Source organism: Helobdella robusta, assembly GCF_000326865.2.
Source record: "Helobdella robusta unplaced genomic scaffold HELROscaffold_2, whole genome shotgun sequence".
NCBI classification, from domain to species: Eukaryota; Metazoa; Annelida; class Clitellata; order Rhynchobdellida; family Glossiphoniidae; genus Helobdella; species Helobdella robusta.
The window spans coordinates 2,319,724-2,336,724 of NW_008704083.1; the positions used below are offsets into that span (position 1 = coordinate 2,319,724).

Sequence of the window (17,001 nt, forward strand, 5' to 3'; positions counted from 1 at the left end):
TCTAAAAATGCCTGATGCTTCATGGTTTTATTACAATAAATTCTACAATCAATCAATCAATCAATCAATCAATCAATGATTCTTCTTTGTCCATCCATTGAGAGACCGTCGAGGCGGATGATGTACATCTAAGCATGCTTTTTACTTTTATTTTTTCCTTTTTTTTTTCCAAAAAACTTTTTTATCTTTGGCCAGTTTTATTGAATTCAGAATACCAACACCAGTCCATTCACTAATGTCATCCATCCATTTCTTTGCAGGTCTACCAATTTTTTTCTTCCAATCTCTTTTCCTCATTAGTGCCATCTTAATCAATCCGTCTTCTCTCATTCTACAAATGTGTCCAAAAAATCCCAATTTCCTTTCTCTGACTTTGTCATTTACATTTTTTTGTCTTCCAAGTTGATTTCTGATGGTTTCATTCTTTACTTTCTGCCTCCAACTGATTCCCAACAAATTTCGGTAACATTTCATCTCAAATGTTTCCAATCTGTCTTTGTCTCTTTTCTTTATTGTCCATGTCTCACATGTATAGAGCAAGCTCGGAAAAACACAAGATTCTATCATTCTCAACTTTGTTTTTATAGATATATTTCCACTTTTCCATATTTCTTTCAATGATGCGAACATTCCATGGGCTATTGCTATCCTTCTGTCAATTTTTTGGTGCAGTTGTCACAGGTTATAAGATTGCCAAAATACACAAACCGGTCTATTTGTTCTAGTTTTTCTGATTCTATCTGAAATTCCGCATTGTTTCTGCCTTTTCCGTAATCATCACCATCTTCTTTGTTGATATGCAACCCGTGATCTTTTCCACCAACATATGTTAGTTCAATTAGTTTCTGTAGACCTTCTCTAGAAGGTCTATATCGTCTGCAACCCTGAGATCTTTGACAGTTCTCCTTCCTATGTCAATTCCACCCAATTCCGAATTTTCCATTTTTTCTAGCAATGCTATGAATAGTATTGGTGATATTGGATCGCCCTGTCTGCTTTCAATGTCTGTCTTTATCCAATCTCCAAGTTCTGTACCTATTATTACCGACATTTTTGATTCTTCATAAAGTCCTTTCAGTACTTTGACCAGCTTTTCTGATGTCCCCATACTTTCTCATGTGTCCCACAAGCATGTATAAGTTCTACATGACGAGGTAATATCAGTGTGTATATTAATTTTAATTTTACATCAAAGTAAATTGACCACAAAATTGTAAATACTTAAAAAGTTAATATAAAAACCAGTTGACGATATTCGAATGTATTAATTATTGTAGAGCAGTTGATGTATAACAAGTCAGCAGCTTCAATTATCTTGAAAGTCTGATTACCTCAGGTTGTAAATGTGATGTGGATATCAAACGAAGGATAACTATGACGAAAGATGCTTATTCTAAAATGAAAAACATTCTCACCAACAGTAAAATCAAAGTATACACAAAATTAAAACTGTTAGGGTGTCACATTTTTTTTGTGCTAACTTAGGTTTTGAGCCCTGGACAATTTCTAACAAAACAGAAAAAAGATTAATGCTGCTTTTTGAGAAAAATTATGAAAATTTCATACTTCGAACGAGGATGCGCTAAAACACTCCGGTTAAAAAAAAGAGGAAATTACTACAGATAATCCGAAATGGAAAAAATGGAAAATTTAACAACTACTGGAAAGATTGCAGGAAAAAGAGATCGCGGTCAACAACGAATCACATTCGTAAAGTCCTTGTGTCACTTGTTGAATATCACAGCATTTCTACTACTACAAAGTGTTAAAAATCGGGTTTTGTGGAGGTCGGTGGTCGCCAAGGTCCTGAAAGGATAAGGCACGAGAAGAAGTTGATGTAGTCGATAAATGAATGTGAGTTCAGATTTATGTATTTTTGACGTTTACATTGTTTGCATGAAAGTGTAGGTTGGTTTCATAACATGTCGTCAGTTCAAGCACCTCTATTTTGCAACCGCGTAGAATAACATTGCCGAGAATTACGTGTTAAATAACTGCAGATAGGCAGCAGTTAGTTGGAGCTTTTGACTTTAACTCTTTTATGATCAATGTCCGCACTATTGTGTCTGTTTATCTTGTCAGAGCTTATGTTGAACCACAGTTTGACGCGTCATGTTTATTTGTTTGACGAACGCTGCAAAGGGGACGTATGGGAGTTGTAGTTTTACCCTATTTGAACAATTTTAAACGAGATATATTGTCCGACTATTCGACTTGGTGAAATTTGAAGTGGTTTCGCGTCATTGATTTCTTTATTGATGTGTTTTAAATTTCCTCAAATTTTCCGTATTGTTTTTCTGCGGTTTTTTAGTGACACAATGTTGATGTGTTTTAAATTTCCTCAAATTTTCAGTATTGTTTTTCTGCGGTTTTTTAGTGACACAATGTTGATGTGTTTTAAATTTCCTCAAATTTTCAGTATTGTTTTTCTGCGGTTTTTTAGTGACACAATGTTGTTACCGCCAAGCTTTATTTGTAACAAAAGTACCTGCGGTTACTCAGCCACTGCTTGGCATATCAAGCCATTCTCCGACTTTACCTATAATCAGGTTATCCAAGTTGGACGATATCCATGTTGTTGACAAATTTTAGTTGTAGAATTCAAACTGTATGTGTGTAGGAATGAAATATCACATTATTTGATGTTTTTGTTGCAGCTTAATGTGTTTGATCAATTTTAAAACGATTTCCATTTTGGCTCCCGTATTTCATTAGCGGGTTGAAACATAAGTTGAAGAGTATTGGCGAACACAGGTCACCCTGGAGTACACCTTTGTCGACCGAAAGTGTTAACGTTAGTTTGTATTGGATAACCTGAATAGATTGTGCATCATCTAAAAAGCTGATATAGAAAATACACCTGCCAAGGAAACAAGGTTGTAGAGGATTCAATGGAATAATGACTGCTTTTAAATTAGCAATCAAGCAACTAGGTTTATATCTAAATTCAAACAAAGCTAAATAAATGAAACTAGTTGGGCAACACAAAAACAACAAAACAGTGTACTCAAAACAGTTACCAAGATGTACAAAAAATACAAATTTGACAATAAAAAGGATATTAAAAGTAAAATGATTATAGAAAAACTTCAGCTTTATAAGCAAAAACCACTTCATGGTCAGTTATGAACGATGTTGATAATGAACAACTCTCTCGATTGGCCCAGGACCTCAGATTTGAAAGGTGGAACAGAAAGTTTGCTAATAGCCGCTCAGGACCAAGCTTTAAATACAAGGTTTCGCCAAAAAAATATTTCAAAACATCAAGTAGATAGCAAATGTCGATTGGGTCACCTATGTGAAGAGCATTATCATCATATTTATCGTTTTAGTATATTGGTTGGAAAATGAATATTTAAATCGCTACAACGGGTAGCGAGCTATATACACTGGAAATTGTTGAAGCACCACAATTTAGAGGTATCTGATAAATAGTACGAGCATCAGTCAAAATCAGTAATCAAACAATATAACACCATTGTTATGTGGGATATCCCATTAAATACTGATTGAATCATTAATGTTAATAGACCAGATATTGTCCACTACGATAAAAACAAGAAACAAACAATATCTATTAATTGATATTTTGATACCATCTGATCATAATGTAGCAATAAAAGAGGCAGAAAAAATAGGAAACTATAAAGATCTGGAAGAGATCAGATAAAGATCAGAATGTGGAAATGCAAAACCTCAGTAATACCGGTATCGAGGGGTTACTAATCGCTACGTTGAACCTCTAGCCATAATTCCTGCTGACATCAGCTTCCACGTACTTCATAAACAGCTATTTTAACAACTCACTTATTGACAGAAAGTTTCTAGATACCAAATAGAATACTTTTAGTAATCCGTATGTTTCTAAAAAAAATTAGCACCAGTCAAGCTAAGGCTCTAGTAAATTAATGAGAGAATAGTAGGCTATTCTATGACTTGTTTGTAGATTATGGTGCATAAGGTTCAGAAAATCTTCACCTTGGGTTGGAATATGGAAATGTATTTTCCAACAATCAAAGCTAAAACATTTTTAAAAAATCCACAAATTGTTCAAGTTAAAATTTGTTCAAATTGGTGACACACCTTTGAAGTAAATACAAGAGGTATATTATTTTTAATTTTATATTAACAATATTTTTTTTTAAATTAATTTTTTAATTGATGTTAACTTTGCATTGAAAAAAAACATTTATTGACACCATCGGATGGAAAAAGTACGTTTTTTATTTTTTAATTAAAGTAAATGGAAACAACTTCTTTTGGTAGAGACAATTTCTAGTATACTACATCTGGACACATAATGGACATTTTCATATTGTTCTGAGACTACCCATCCACTCATGTAGTATACTACATCTGGACACATAATAGACATTTTCATATTGTTCTGAGACTACCCATCCACTTATGTATTATCAATCACGGTATTGGTGCTAGCAGAAAATGCTATAATTAAAAATAAATAAATAATATTAATAAAACGTAAAATAAATGAAGTAGGGTGTAGGTGATGTAGTAATGAAAGTGTACATCATCCAGTGAATGTGTACATTGAGAAATATGATCAGCATAAACTGACTTTAAATCGTACTTCGTTCGCAATGGAATGCATTAGATGACTATATGACAATAGTTTAAACTTTTATCAAATTAATTTTAACAAATAAAATTAATCAGTAAAAATTTAGATTTGAGCCTCGTCGAAACATGCATTTTTTGTAATGGCGGAGCAGGTTGTCGATCGAACGAATGCAGCCAATGCTATGGCGTTGTCATACAGATAACGTTATATCGAATCATTACAAACGCGAATATGGTTTTGTTCAAATCAATCAAACTTCGTTTAGCGTCCAGAGACCCAGTTCCCCGAGGTAGGACGTTGTTTTCTTTGCCGCCATTTTTTGCGCCAAATTAGACGATCAGTTGTATCCATTTCATTTAAATTTAGAGCTTTCATGTCTTGCTCGATTGTTTGCGACCAGGACTTTTTTGGACGGCCTTTGGGACGTGTGCCAGGTACTTCAACATCTTCAAGAGAAAATATGGCGCTGTTTTCACTTCGTTTGACATGACCAAACCACCGCATACGGTGTTGCTGATATTCGTCTTTTATATCATCTAAACCAGCACGACGCAGAATTTCGGTAGATTTGATATGGTCCTTCAGACTAATTCGTTGCATCCATCGGAGCATTTTCATATCGGTTCGTTGAAGTTGTTGTTCAAGTTTGGTTGTCATTGGCCATGTTTCTGCACCATATAACAACACCGGACGTATCACAGTGGTAGTGAGATGTCACGCCACAACAATAAAGAGGCAAGGAGATGCCATTTATTTCAGGCTGCACGTATGCGTGCTCGAACGGCAGCTTCAGCTGTTCTGGTACAATCCAGAACATCCCCTAGATATTGAAACTATGTGACTTCTCTATTTTAATGGCTTTAAAAACAGTGTTATTTCGAATTTGTTGTTGTGGATTGATGCAAGCAGGACAAACAAAATTGGACACTTTAAATAAAGTACCAATTATTTTTGAACAACATTTGTGACACCACTGGTTACACTGCTGACACTTGATTGAATTGTTACCTACACCAGCTTTTACAAACTGAACATGGCCATCGTCCAGTAGCTGTGGATTGGATGGGTTCACCAGTGTTCATTTCTTTGGTTTTGCTGATGTTGACTTTGAACCCATGATCGGCGAGTCTGGTGTTCCAATCTTCAAACATCTGTGCTGCATTCTGCTCAGACGTGGCTGTTAAAACGATATCATCAGCATATATTAGATTCCAAATGTCACCAGTGCGTATCGGCTTAGTGGGTGGAGCGTCAAAGTTAACATTGATGGGATTTATTTAGTTTAACAGACGGTTGAAGTATTTTCTCCACTGTAACTTGATCCCATCTTGTTCAAGAACCATCTCATTTTTGTTGTTTTTCATACATGAGGCACCAACAAAGCAAAACCTTGCGATTGGTGATCTAACTGTGTGGCGACAATCTGTTGAAATTTTTCTCGGTGAATATTGCTTTTCAGCTTCCACGTTTTGATTCTCTGAGGCATTTGTTTAGACTTATGTTGTAACAGTTCGACAACCAACCAGGTCTGCCACAACGAGTCTATGTTTGGCGACACATGATTTCGACATTTTTGAATAGCCTTCGGTGTTGTTGCTTGACAGCGAAAATATCAATTTGCTGATGGTCCACTTTTGTATTTTATGAGATTATCTAACCTTTTTCTAAAATATGTGTTCAGTAAACAAAACCCGTGACTTTCAGCAAACTGATGGAAGCGGTTGCCATCCTCATTCCGTTCTCCATAGCCATGTACGTTGTCAAAATCATTTGTTTTTTTATCCAACGTGGCCATTGAGATCGCCTCCAATCGGGATTGTTTCAGATTTTGGTATTGTTGAGATGGTGTCAGAGAATGCAGTCCAGAAGTCATTTTTCATCTCTTCTGATTCGCCTGTCTGTGATGCGCATGCAGAAAAAAAGTCATTGTTTGCTTTTTTGTGATGCGTATGCAGAAAAATTAGTCATTGTTTGCTTTTTTAGGCGAAATTGATCCACATGAGACGTGAGTTAATCCTTCTTAATGAAGATAAGAAAAAAAATGGCGGCTCGTTCTTACGTTGTTAATAAACTTTTGTATTTTCTTATAAATAATTCAAATATGTTAGAAAATGATTGTTTTTTAAACAATACTGCTAATTTTTACAATAACGACGATATAGTATTTGCTTTAAAACAACTGAAAAATGATTTGGACAATTTAAAATGTGAAAAATATTAAAAGTTAGTCTCGCGGGGTAATCTGAAAAAAGAAAAATTTCTGGAAATAATTTCAATTTTGAAGTTTTTGAATGCAAACTACATGCTTGAAAAATGTCCTATTTTTTTTAGTATGAATATGGCAAAAATTCCTAAATTAGACAACATTTTGAAAACAAATTTTGAAAAAATTAGAAAAGATATTATCGACGTGTTAAATAAACAACAAATGCAAATAATAGAATCGTTGCAGCCATTGTTGTCACAACGTGAAGAAAATTTTGCGGCAAAAAATAAAGTAAATACCAAAGCGCCGAACAATATCAACAATGAAAATGTAACTCAAAAAGCGAAATCCCATAACGTCAATGACGTTAATGAATTAATCAATTAATGAATTTTCAGTTGTAAAAACTGAAAATTGGGCTGATGATCTCGATACCCCAACCGATAAAAGTATGCAACCATTTACTTTAGCGGAAAAACGTAAACGACTAAATAAGTTTCCAGGAATATTATATGAAACTCAAAATTCCGATAGTGTTCAACCCCTAAAATACTCAGAAGTTGCCAAAAAAACAAAATCAAAAATAATTGGAAATAAAGTAAATAATGAATGCAAATTAAAAGCAGAGAAAATATTGTTAAAAAAAGTTTTTTCATGATGAGTAATGTTAAGAAATGCCATCGAAACGATGTAGCTGAATATTTAACAAAAAATGGAATTAGAGTGATATCTTGTTTTCCAATTTTTAACAAAACAGAAGTTGAAAACAAAGGCAAAGAAAATAAAATTGATGAATCATCAACAATGTTCAGAGTTTGTGTCGAAAAATCTGATTTTGTCAAAATGAAAGATACGGACGTAATACCACAACATATAATCGTCCGTGAATGGCAATTCAACCCAAAAATCAGTGAAAAAGTTGTTTCTAACTACGATGTCTGATTCAATTTTGTCAATGAACGTTAATCCAAGTAAGCATTGCAAAATTTGTACTAATGATGAAAACTCTCAGCAAAATATTGCCAACATATGTAAGATTTATGATGTAAATGATTTTAACTCTGAAATGAAAATAATTAAAAACCAATTTAATCAAAATTTATTCAATATTCTACATATAAACGTAAGAAGTTTGTTGAACAAATCTGATGACATTTATGATTTCTTGCGAGAATTGAATTTTGAGATTGATGTTCTCGCAATTTCTGAAAGTTGGCTCAATGACAGCAACGAAAATTTGATTAACATTAACGAATATGTCTTTAAAGGTAAGCACCGAAGAATAAAACACGGTGGAGGAGTCGGCCTTTACATAAAAAACAATTTAGATTACAAAATCCGAGACGACATAACAAGTATAAAAAATGAATTCGAATTTCTCGTTCTAGAAATAATAAACAGACCTATCACAAAAAATGTTTTAATCATTGTGACATACCGACCACCAACTTATGATGTCAATTCGTTCATCGAATGTTTAGATGATATTTTGCTGGTTGCAAATCATGAAAACAAATTAATAATAGTTGCAGGTGATTTCAACATTGACCTGTCAGAAAGTAACAACAAAAACAATAAGTTCAATTTTTTGCAACTTATGAACAGTTACAGTTTACAACAAACAATAACAATTCCGACAAGAGTAGAATGTAATCGACAATCTATTATTGACAACATATTCACAAAAATTCCTGAAAACATCTTGGTTTCCGGCGTTATTTCTCACTGTCTTTCCGACCACCAGCCAGTTTTTTCATCAATCAATCTTTCAAAAAAAATGTTTATGTTTCCTGAAAAAAGAAATGCTCCATCAGTAAAATTTTCTTATTCAACAAACAGAATCAACAATCTAAATCAACGTCTCAGTCAGGTGAACTGGCAAGTCGTATATGAGAGCGCAAATATTGAAGAGGCATTCCAAACTTTTATAACTATTTTCCAGGAATGTTTTCGTGAATGCTGTCAAGTTACCAATCGAAATACTATCATAAAAACAATAAAAAACAAACCTTGGGTCTCTTCTGAGTTAAAAAATCTCATCACAAAAATAAATAAAAGTTACAAAAAGTTTCTTTTGATTCCTAATAAAAATAATTTAAATAAATTCAAAAGCCTTAAAATAACTTGTAATAAACTAAATAAATCTTTAAAAAAAATTATTATCATCATCTTTTTGAAAAATATAGAGCAAAAAAACGTGGACTGCTCTGAACGAGTTAAAAAACAGAAAAGACGTAAAACCCGATAGTATACAAAAATTAACAAATGAAGAAAATGAAATACCTGACCCAGCAAATGCTTTAAATAACTATTTTGTTGAATTAGCACCGAATTTACTGAAGCTCATTCCACGGAATTATCACTGGAAGAATTACTTCAAGACATTTGTTTCCAACTCGTTTTTTTGTAGATACGCAACGGCTGATGAGATCATTGCAACAACAAAATCTTTGAAACAAAAAACATCAAGTGGCTACGATGACATACCAACAAAAATTGTCGTCTCTACGATTCATTCTACTGTGTTTGTTCTAGAATATTTGTTAAATCTATCTTTTAAAAAGGGCAAATTTCCAAGCTGTCTCAAAATCGCCAAGGTAATTCCTATTGAAAAAATTAAAGGAAAAACAGATTTATCAAATTTTCGCCCTATATCACTCTTGCCAGCATTTTCAAAAATACTTGAAAAACTAATGCACCGACGAATGACTAGTTTTTTGCAAAAAAATAATATTTTGTCAAATTCCCAATTTGGTTTCAGAGAGAAATTTTCTACAGAATTAGCAATCGTAGAACTAGTTCGCAAGATTGGCATCAATACTGAATGTAAAAGATTTGTCATTGGAACGTGCTTAGATCTGTCGAAAGCATTTGATTGCATCAACCACGACATCATGCTCAACAAGTTGGAAAAGTACGGTTTTAGAAATACATCACTGCATTGGTTTCGTAGCTACTTAACAGAAAGAAAACAATTTTATGTGAACGATGAAATTTCCGGTCTGCTCGGAAACAACAACGGTGTGCCTCAAGGAAGCATCCTAGGTCCTTTGTTATTTATATTGTACATAAACGATCTTCCAGCTGCATTAGCGTTTTTTGACTACGTAATTTATGCTGATGACACGAATGTTTTTAGCAGCGGCAGATCAATGAAAGAACTTACTGAGGAAACAAACAGAGAGTTAAAAAACATAATCTCTTGGTTCGAATCCAATAAACTTTCAATTAACAGTTCAAAAAGCCAAATGATGGTTTTTGGACCCGTACAATATCTAAATTACAAGGAGCCGTATAAAATCATCCTAGGTAACCACACAATTGTTGAAACAAAATGTTTAAAACTTCTAGGCATGCTGCTCGATCAGAACCTCTCCTTCAAACATCACATAAAACAAGTATCATCCAGACTTTCAAAGTCAATAGGAATGATAAACAGAGTAAAATCATTTTTGCCAAAAAACTGTTTGAATCTTCTGTATCTGTGCATTCCGTTAATAAACTACTGCAACATTGTATGGGCTTCATCGTACCACACATCAACCTTACCAATAGAAATATTAATCAAAAGAGCAGTTAGATTGATAACGAGATCCAAACGATTTGAACACAGTCAACCATTGTTCAACAGCACGCGAAACTTGAATTTCTCGAAACTCAGCATTTACTTTCTGATGATTTTGTTTATAAACAGTTAACCAATCGATTACCTGATTTATTTAACAGTTATTTCAGGATGAAACAACAATGTCGGTAACAAAATAATCTTGTCTCTAACAAATCGAAAACGGATATTTTGTTCTCTCACGTGTATTGCAAGGGACCGAGAATCTGGAACGAAATTTTAAACAGTGGATTTAATTTTGAATTTATTTCGTTAAACAATTTTAAAAAAAAGTTAAAAGAATATTTACTTAAGTTTAAAACATAAATTTTTTGTTTTTGAAATTACGTTTAAATTCTGTTGAAAACTTATAACATTTTAAAAATTATGTCAAGGTGGTCACACTCGATGAGTTTCTGAAAAGAACTCTACTGTGGTCATCCTGTCTTCTTCTTATTGATATAAAGGGGAGAGAATTTTTTCTCTTTTTTTAGATTAATTTTGAGAAGCAAATAAAAATTCGTTTCGTTTCGTTTTAATATCCAGTACTTCTTGGGCTAGCGGTTCTTTGACAAAAATTACAACACCATTTTTGGCCGTCTTTTGACTATTCGGTTTTGTTCAAATGCTGACGAGATAAATTGTTAATAACCACAATAAAGACATAGTGATGGCCCCGCAAGCCATGTTTTAAAGGGATATAAGGCTGTGATTGAAAAAGGTGCAGTCAGGTTTCTGATGATGCTTTGGTAAGTGTGCTAAAAAATAATGCGCAAGATGTGTGGACGAGCACTTTTTTAAATTTAAAAGTAGTGAATATTTAGTTAATTTTCATCAACGGGATAATGAATAGTTTCAATGCCAACTCTGCTGTTGAGAACGATGATGTATGAAAAGAAATATATGAATTTAAGTAACTTAGTGCTATTTTAAGCTATTGAAACTTGTAAGTTGCATCTTTCAATGAACTTTTTAATTTTTTGAGTTTATTTTTTTCAGCTTTAACTTTCCTGGTTGAGTCAGGCTACTTGTTAAATTTTTCTAAGGACTATGGTCACTTGAGTGATTGGTATTTCATTGACCTGCAATGGCTTAGCAAATCACTTTTTACTTGTTTGTTTTTGCAAGTTAGTTTTGAAAAGTCATTTTTCGTACAAATTTGAGTTGATTTTGTTGATTTTATTAAGAACATTCAACTTAAATACTAATGTTTTTGTTAACTTTATTAATTTTATAAGGACCATAAAAATTGTCATCGAGTTTGTTAACTAACATATAATAATAATTTTTATTTAAGTCTACAATTTTAATTTGAGAATTAGAAATATTTATTTGATGCACTTGTCTAGTCAATATTTGTTAATTGTTTTAAATATGAATTAAAAGTAATAATATTGAAATAAATTCAGCCGATTTTAAAAGAAAATGAAGAAACTGTTACTGGAATATATCATAAAAATGAACTGAGGCAAATGTTCAATTTGGATTGCATTTTTAGAAAACACCACATTCAATTCTTGCATGATTTGCAACTGCTTTTGGCTTTTGGTGTTATTTATAAGCTATATAAAGATTAGTAAGTATTTGGAAATTTGTTGAGGTTTTACAACATCTATATAGTTTTAAATTATGGTGATATTTTTTGAACTGATTAATTGATATCTGTTGCTAGTTTATTGGTTTCTTTTTACTTTTCAAAAATTCAAAAATGTGATATAATTAATCAGCTAAAATTATTTAGAATTAACAAAGCAAAATGTTTAAAATTATCGTGGTTGAATTTTCTAACTGATTTCATGCTAATTTTTCAACCTATTATGCCAGCAATACAAATTGCTGTATATTTTTTTTTATAAAATCAATTGTGATTTATAAGGTATTTATATATATATATATATATATATATATATATATATATATATATATATATATATACCTTATATATATATATATATATTGTAGTTAAAGCTTTCTCGTAATGTTCTTTCAATATTCTCATGATACTAGATACAAGATGAACGAGTTAAACGTTTGACAACATATTTCTACTGATATTAAGATAGTTTTCAACATTTTTAATGAATATTGAAACGAATAATTGTTAATGTTACTTTAAAAGTTATTTGGTGTCAAAATGCATTCCCATTGAACGACCTTTCGCGAGTGAATACGAATCTCTACCTTCCAGTACTAATATATTCACGAGAATTTACAAGATGATTTTCGTGCCACAAACTATGATAAAAAATCTGTTGGTGCAGTTATTGAGTTGGAAGTTAGCTTATGAAAATGAACATGTGAATTGTTTAATCAGGAACACTTTGCAATCTTCACAAATGTTCGTTAGTTTTCGACACTTAAATGATAAATTGTATTGATGCTTTGTTTTCCATAAAAATTAATATTACGTTTTTTTATTAATTTTTATATTTAGAACCTGCTGTCTTTTAATTAATATTTGAATTGTATTTGTTTTTAGATTTTATTTTTTCGAATGTTTTACTCTTTAACACTAGAACAGCAGACCGTAAATGCGTCTTCAATTAATTTTCCCGTGTACCCGTTTGTTATTTAACGTTTGATATTTTATGACTTTTACTATATTTTAACAATATGTTAAAATTAATTTCAAATACAGCATAGTTTTAGCTAAACAAAGATTGATTGATTGATAATTAATAAAATTCAAGAATTTATTTCCACAATCTTCTGTAAAAATTTAAAACACTGCCAAAGGTTATCTTCTAGCCCCAGATTTACAAATCATTTGCCTAGCTATAGATTTCATTATATCTACTCCAACTTAGTTATAATTGTATTACAATTTACTTTCGGGCATTCTTTTATTTCCCTCAATCGATGACATGAGAACAACATTTTTTTAGATTGAAATTTAACTAAATAAATTCTATCAGATTTTTTCATTTGACAACGTAATATTTTTTCTAAAACCGATTCTTTTTTAGCCAACAACATTTTATCAGATCCAATGATGTAGAAAAAATCTATTGTTATATTATTGCTTTTATTGAAGTATGAGTCATCACAACATGTGTTTCTAATGAACCAATGTGTTTTACATCTGTACCCAAATACGGTTTTATTTTTAAACAATGTTTTGTTTTATAGCCACCTAAAAAATGAAATGTTATTCCAAACTCATCTGACTTATTAGGCATTTATTGAGTTTTTGGACATTTGGTTTGAGAAGGAAACAACAGATCATCAACTGTCAATGAGTAATTTAATATGAATGCCTTCTGAATGTTTTTATTGAGCCAAAGAATCCAACTGAACATAATGAATTTATTTATCATGGGCAGTTATCTACTTTCTTTTAGATTTTTTATCAAACTTTATGAATCTTTTGATTTTTTTTTCAAATCTTGTCTTTTCATTGCAGAATTAAAAACTTGACGAACATAATTCTTAGACCAATCAAAAAACACTGAATTGATCATAATCAATTAAGTAAATTTACTTAAATTAATTATCAAATTAATGTAGGTGGATTGATCAATAAAGAAAAGCATAAATAACAAAAACATATGCAAACTTTGACCCATTTGGCTGTTATAGATATAAATTTTTGGCAGTTCTAGTGTTAAAAAAGTATTATATATTGATCTGTTCTCATTGTTAATGATAATTTCTCATCCTGTATTAAGAAAGAGGGCTTGAAGGATGATAAAAAGTTTTCCATTGCATAGCTTGGTCTTGAATTGTCGAGAGGGAATGAAGCTGTAAATTTAGTTAGGAATGAGAAAAACAAAATTTTTCAAGCAATGGAAGAAAGATTTAAAAGGATTAAATGTATTTGCGAATGTACGTGCGTCTAAATAGGTGAAGTAATTGAGACGATGAAGTAGATAAGAAAGATGAATTCGAAATAAGCTGTGAATAAAGAACGAAAAGGTTGCTAGTTAGTCAGGAGTTGGATTAAGATGCTTATGTAGTTGAATAAGATACAGCAAAGTTGGCAGACTAGTTTAATAAAATGATCTAGGAAAGAAAAATAACGAAAAATTCTGAGAACTTACCTGTATTTAATAAAGGAATGACTTTTACACCACCAAACAAAGAAGTCGGAGTTTTGAATGCTAAAATTTGTAACGACAACATTGGTCTGAAAGATTTAATGGAAAAATATGATTTAGGAAACAGAAATAAATAAGGAGAAAGATGACTTAAATATGCCAAAAATCAAAAAATGTATGCAACGAACTCCCAAAACAACAACAAATTGATATGGAAATTACTAGAAGGGAAACGATGAACATGATAAGTTTGGTGTTAATACAAGTGAATAAATGGATAAAAATTTTTACACAATACAGAGCTTTTTATAGGATCTGATCATCCTCTTGCGTCAGGCCATATATTGATACAGATAAAAATAAACCAAAATTGAATGAAAGATATTGACAGTGACAAAAAACACTGACATGATGAAGTAAAAATTGATAAAGAAATTAAATTAGGAATAAATTGAAACTCACAGCCAGCTGTGTCGTGCGAAATTATATTATAGTATTATGAATCGTGACTAACTTTATAAACATAGAAGAGAGAATAATTTGAATGTCAACAACAGAAATTGACGAAAATGGAATGAAATACAAAAAGTTGGGTCGCAAAATTAAAAAGAATGTAAGAGCAGATAAGAAACGGTAGAAAATAATGAATGCAAAATGTTTACGCACTGATTGGACAAATTGAAACATAGGAAAATAGAGGCTAGATGATAGCTTATTTGAGTTTTTAGCGAAAAAAATTATCGCAAAAATGAAATGCTTGAAGCTTTGATAAATTGAAAAATTGTTGACGAAGAAGAAATTGGAACAACCATGAAGAAGAAATAATCAATCTTCGTTTTGCGTCCAGAGACCCGGTTTTCCGAGGGTAGGAAGTTGTTTTCTTTGCCATCAACTTTTTGCGCCAAATTAATTAGACTTTTGTATGTTATGAGATGATAAACAAAACCCGTGACTTTCAGCAAACTCAAGGATGCGGTTGCCATCTTCATTTCGTTTTCCATAGCCAAAACCGCCATGCTCGGTAAAGAAAAACCCGTGACTTTCACAAAACTCAAGGATGCGGTTGCCATCTCCATTCCGTTCTCCATAGCCAAAACCGCCATGCACGTTATCAAAACCATCTTTTTTCTCTCCAACGTGGCCATTGAGATCGCCTCCAATCAGGATTGTTTCAGATTTTGGTATTGTTGAGATAGTGTCAGAGAATGCAGTCCAGAAGTCATTTTTCATCTCTTCTGATTCGCCTGTCTGTGGTGCGTATGCAGAAAAAATAATCATTGTTTGCTTTTCTATGCGAAGCTTGATCCACATGAGACGTGAATTAATCCTTTTAATATCTAGTACTTCTTGGACTAGTGGTTCTCTGACAAAAATTCCAACACCATTTTTGGCCGACTTTTGACCATTCCAGAATAGTTTATATTTTTCTTTGTCTGAGTTGACATGACAAACACCATTCGATTTCCAACAGGTTTTCTGAAGGCAGCAGATGTCAATTCTACGCTCGAGCATTTCTGCGATTTCCATGCTGCGGCCAGTCAGTGATCCAACATTGTGCGTTCCAAGTTTAAGTACCATAAAGGAGCCATTCTAAATTTTTCTGCAACATCCCTCCGCTATTGCATACTTCCCAGGGATTCTTGGCACCCCTTGACCACTTAAGGCCTGCTTGGGACTAGGGGCCGTTGTTTTTATTTGTGATGGCATAAGAGTAATTTGGGGAAAATTTTTACATCCGGACACCCATCCTGACGACAACCACCAGTTATAAACGGTGGGCCTAGCCTTTCGCTCAAAAGCACGCAAGGCAGCGTGGATGCAGTTTTATGTCATACCCAGGACCAGAAGAAGAAATAAAAATTAACAATAAAAAAGAAGAAATAAAATGAACATTAAAAAATGAAAATCAACAAAAGTACAGAAAAAGATAGAACTCCAATTGTTTTTTATAAAATCAAAGAGACCATTTGTTTTTAAAGAAATTTTGGAAAACGGTAAATGGCCGGAGGGATAGTGCCAGTTAATCATGGTAATATTACCAAGTGAAAGTGACTGATTAAGGTGCCAGACACTGCCGCTCGTGAAATATCATAAAAATAAGTATTTTTATAGGCTGCATAAAGCTCTTGTGCAAGAATTTTTTTTATAAAACATTGTTATACCCGCTGAAATAATCAAAATGCTATTTTGCAAATTTCGCTATATAATAAAATTTTCAGTGTTTCGATTACTGTTTAAACGTTTAAACAGGTCTGTGTTTGAAGAGTTAAGCTATTCTTTTAGAAATCAGTGAACCTAAAATAGATTGAATAATTTGACGATCGAGCAAGTTACATGATATAATAAATGAACCCGCAAACGTTTTTGTCAAATTTTCGATCTGTTGATTGATAGCAATATTTAAAACCAATCTTTTTTTATCTTTTGAAAATATAGATTTTGTTTGATAATTAGATAACAATTAGATATCAACTTAGATAACAAATTTGTTAAAATTTTCATCGCTGATAAATTTTTTTGAATCGATAAGAAAAATTGATGACGTCCTGTATTGGGAAAACGGAATATTATT

At 32.2% G+C, this 17,001-nt stretch overlaps 2 protein-coding genes across 2 annotated transcripts; one reads left to right on the plus strand and one right to left on the minus strand.

Moving 5' to 3' along the window:
• Positions 1 to 1,632: 1,632 nt before the first annotated feature.
• On the plus strand, positions 1,633 to 4,301 carry HELRODRAFT_160153 (hypothetical protein; the record flags this gene model as incomplete). The annotated part of the gene is made up of 3 exons (XM_009017158.1): positions 1,633 to 1,787; positions 3,003 to 3,118; positions 4,267 to 4,301. The coding sequence occupies 3 exons, from the start codon at positions 1,633 to 1,635 to the stop codon at positions 4,299 to 4,301; spliced, it is 306 nt and encodes a 101-aa protein (XP_009015406.1).
• An 11,259-nt stretch (positions 4,302 to 15,560) lies between these two features.
• Positions 15,561 to 15,956, minus strand: HELRODRAFT_152616 (hypothetical protein; the record flags this gene model as incomplete). The annotated part of the gene is made up of 1 exon (XM_009017159.1): positions 15,561 to 15,956. A coding segment is annotated over one exon (396 nt), but the record flags the coding sequence as incomplete, so codon positions are not given.
• Positions 15,957 to 17,001: the final 1,045 nt, after the last annotated feature.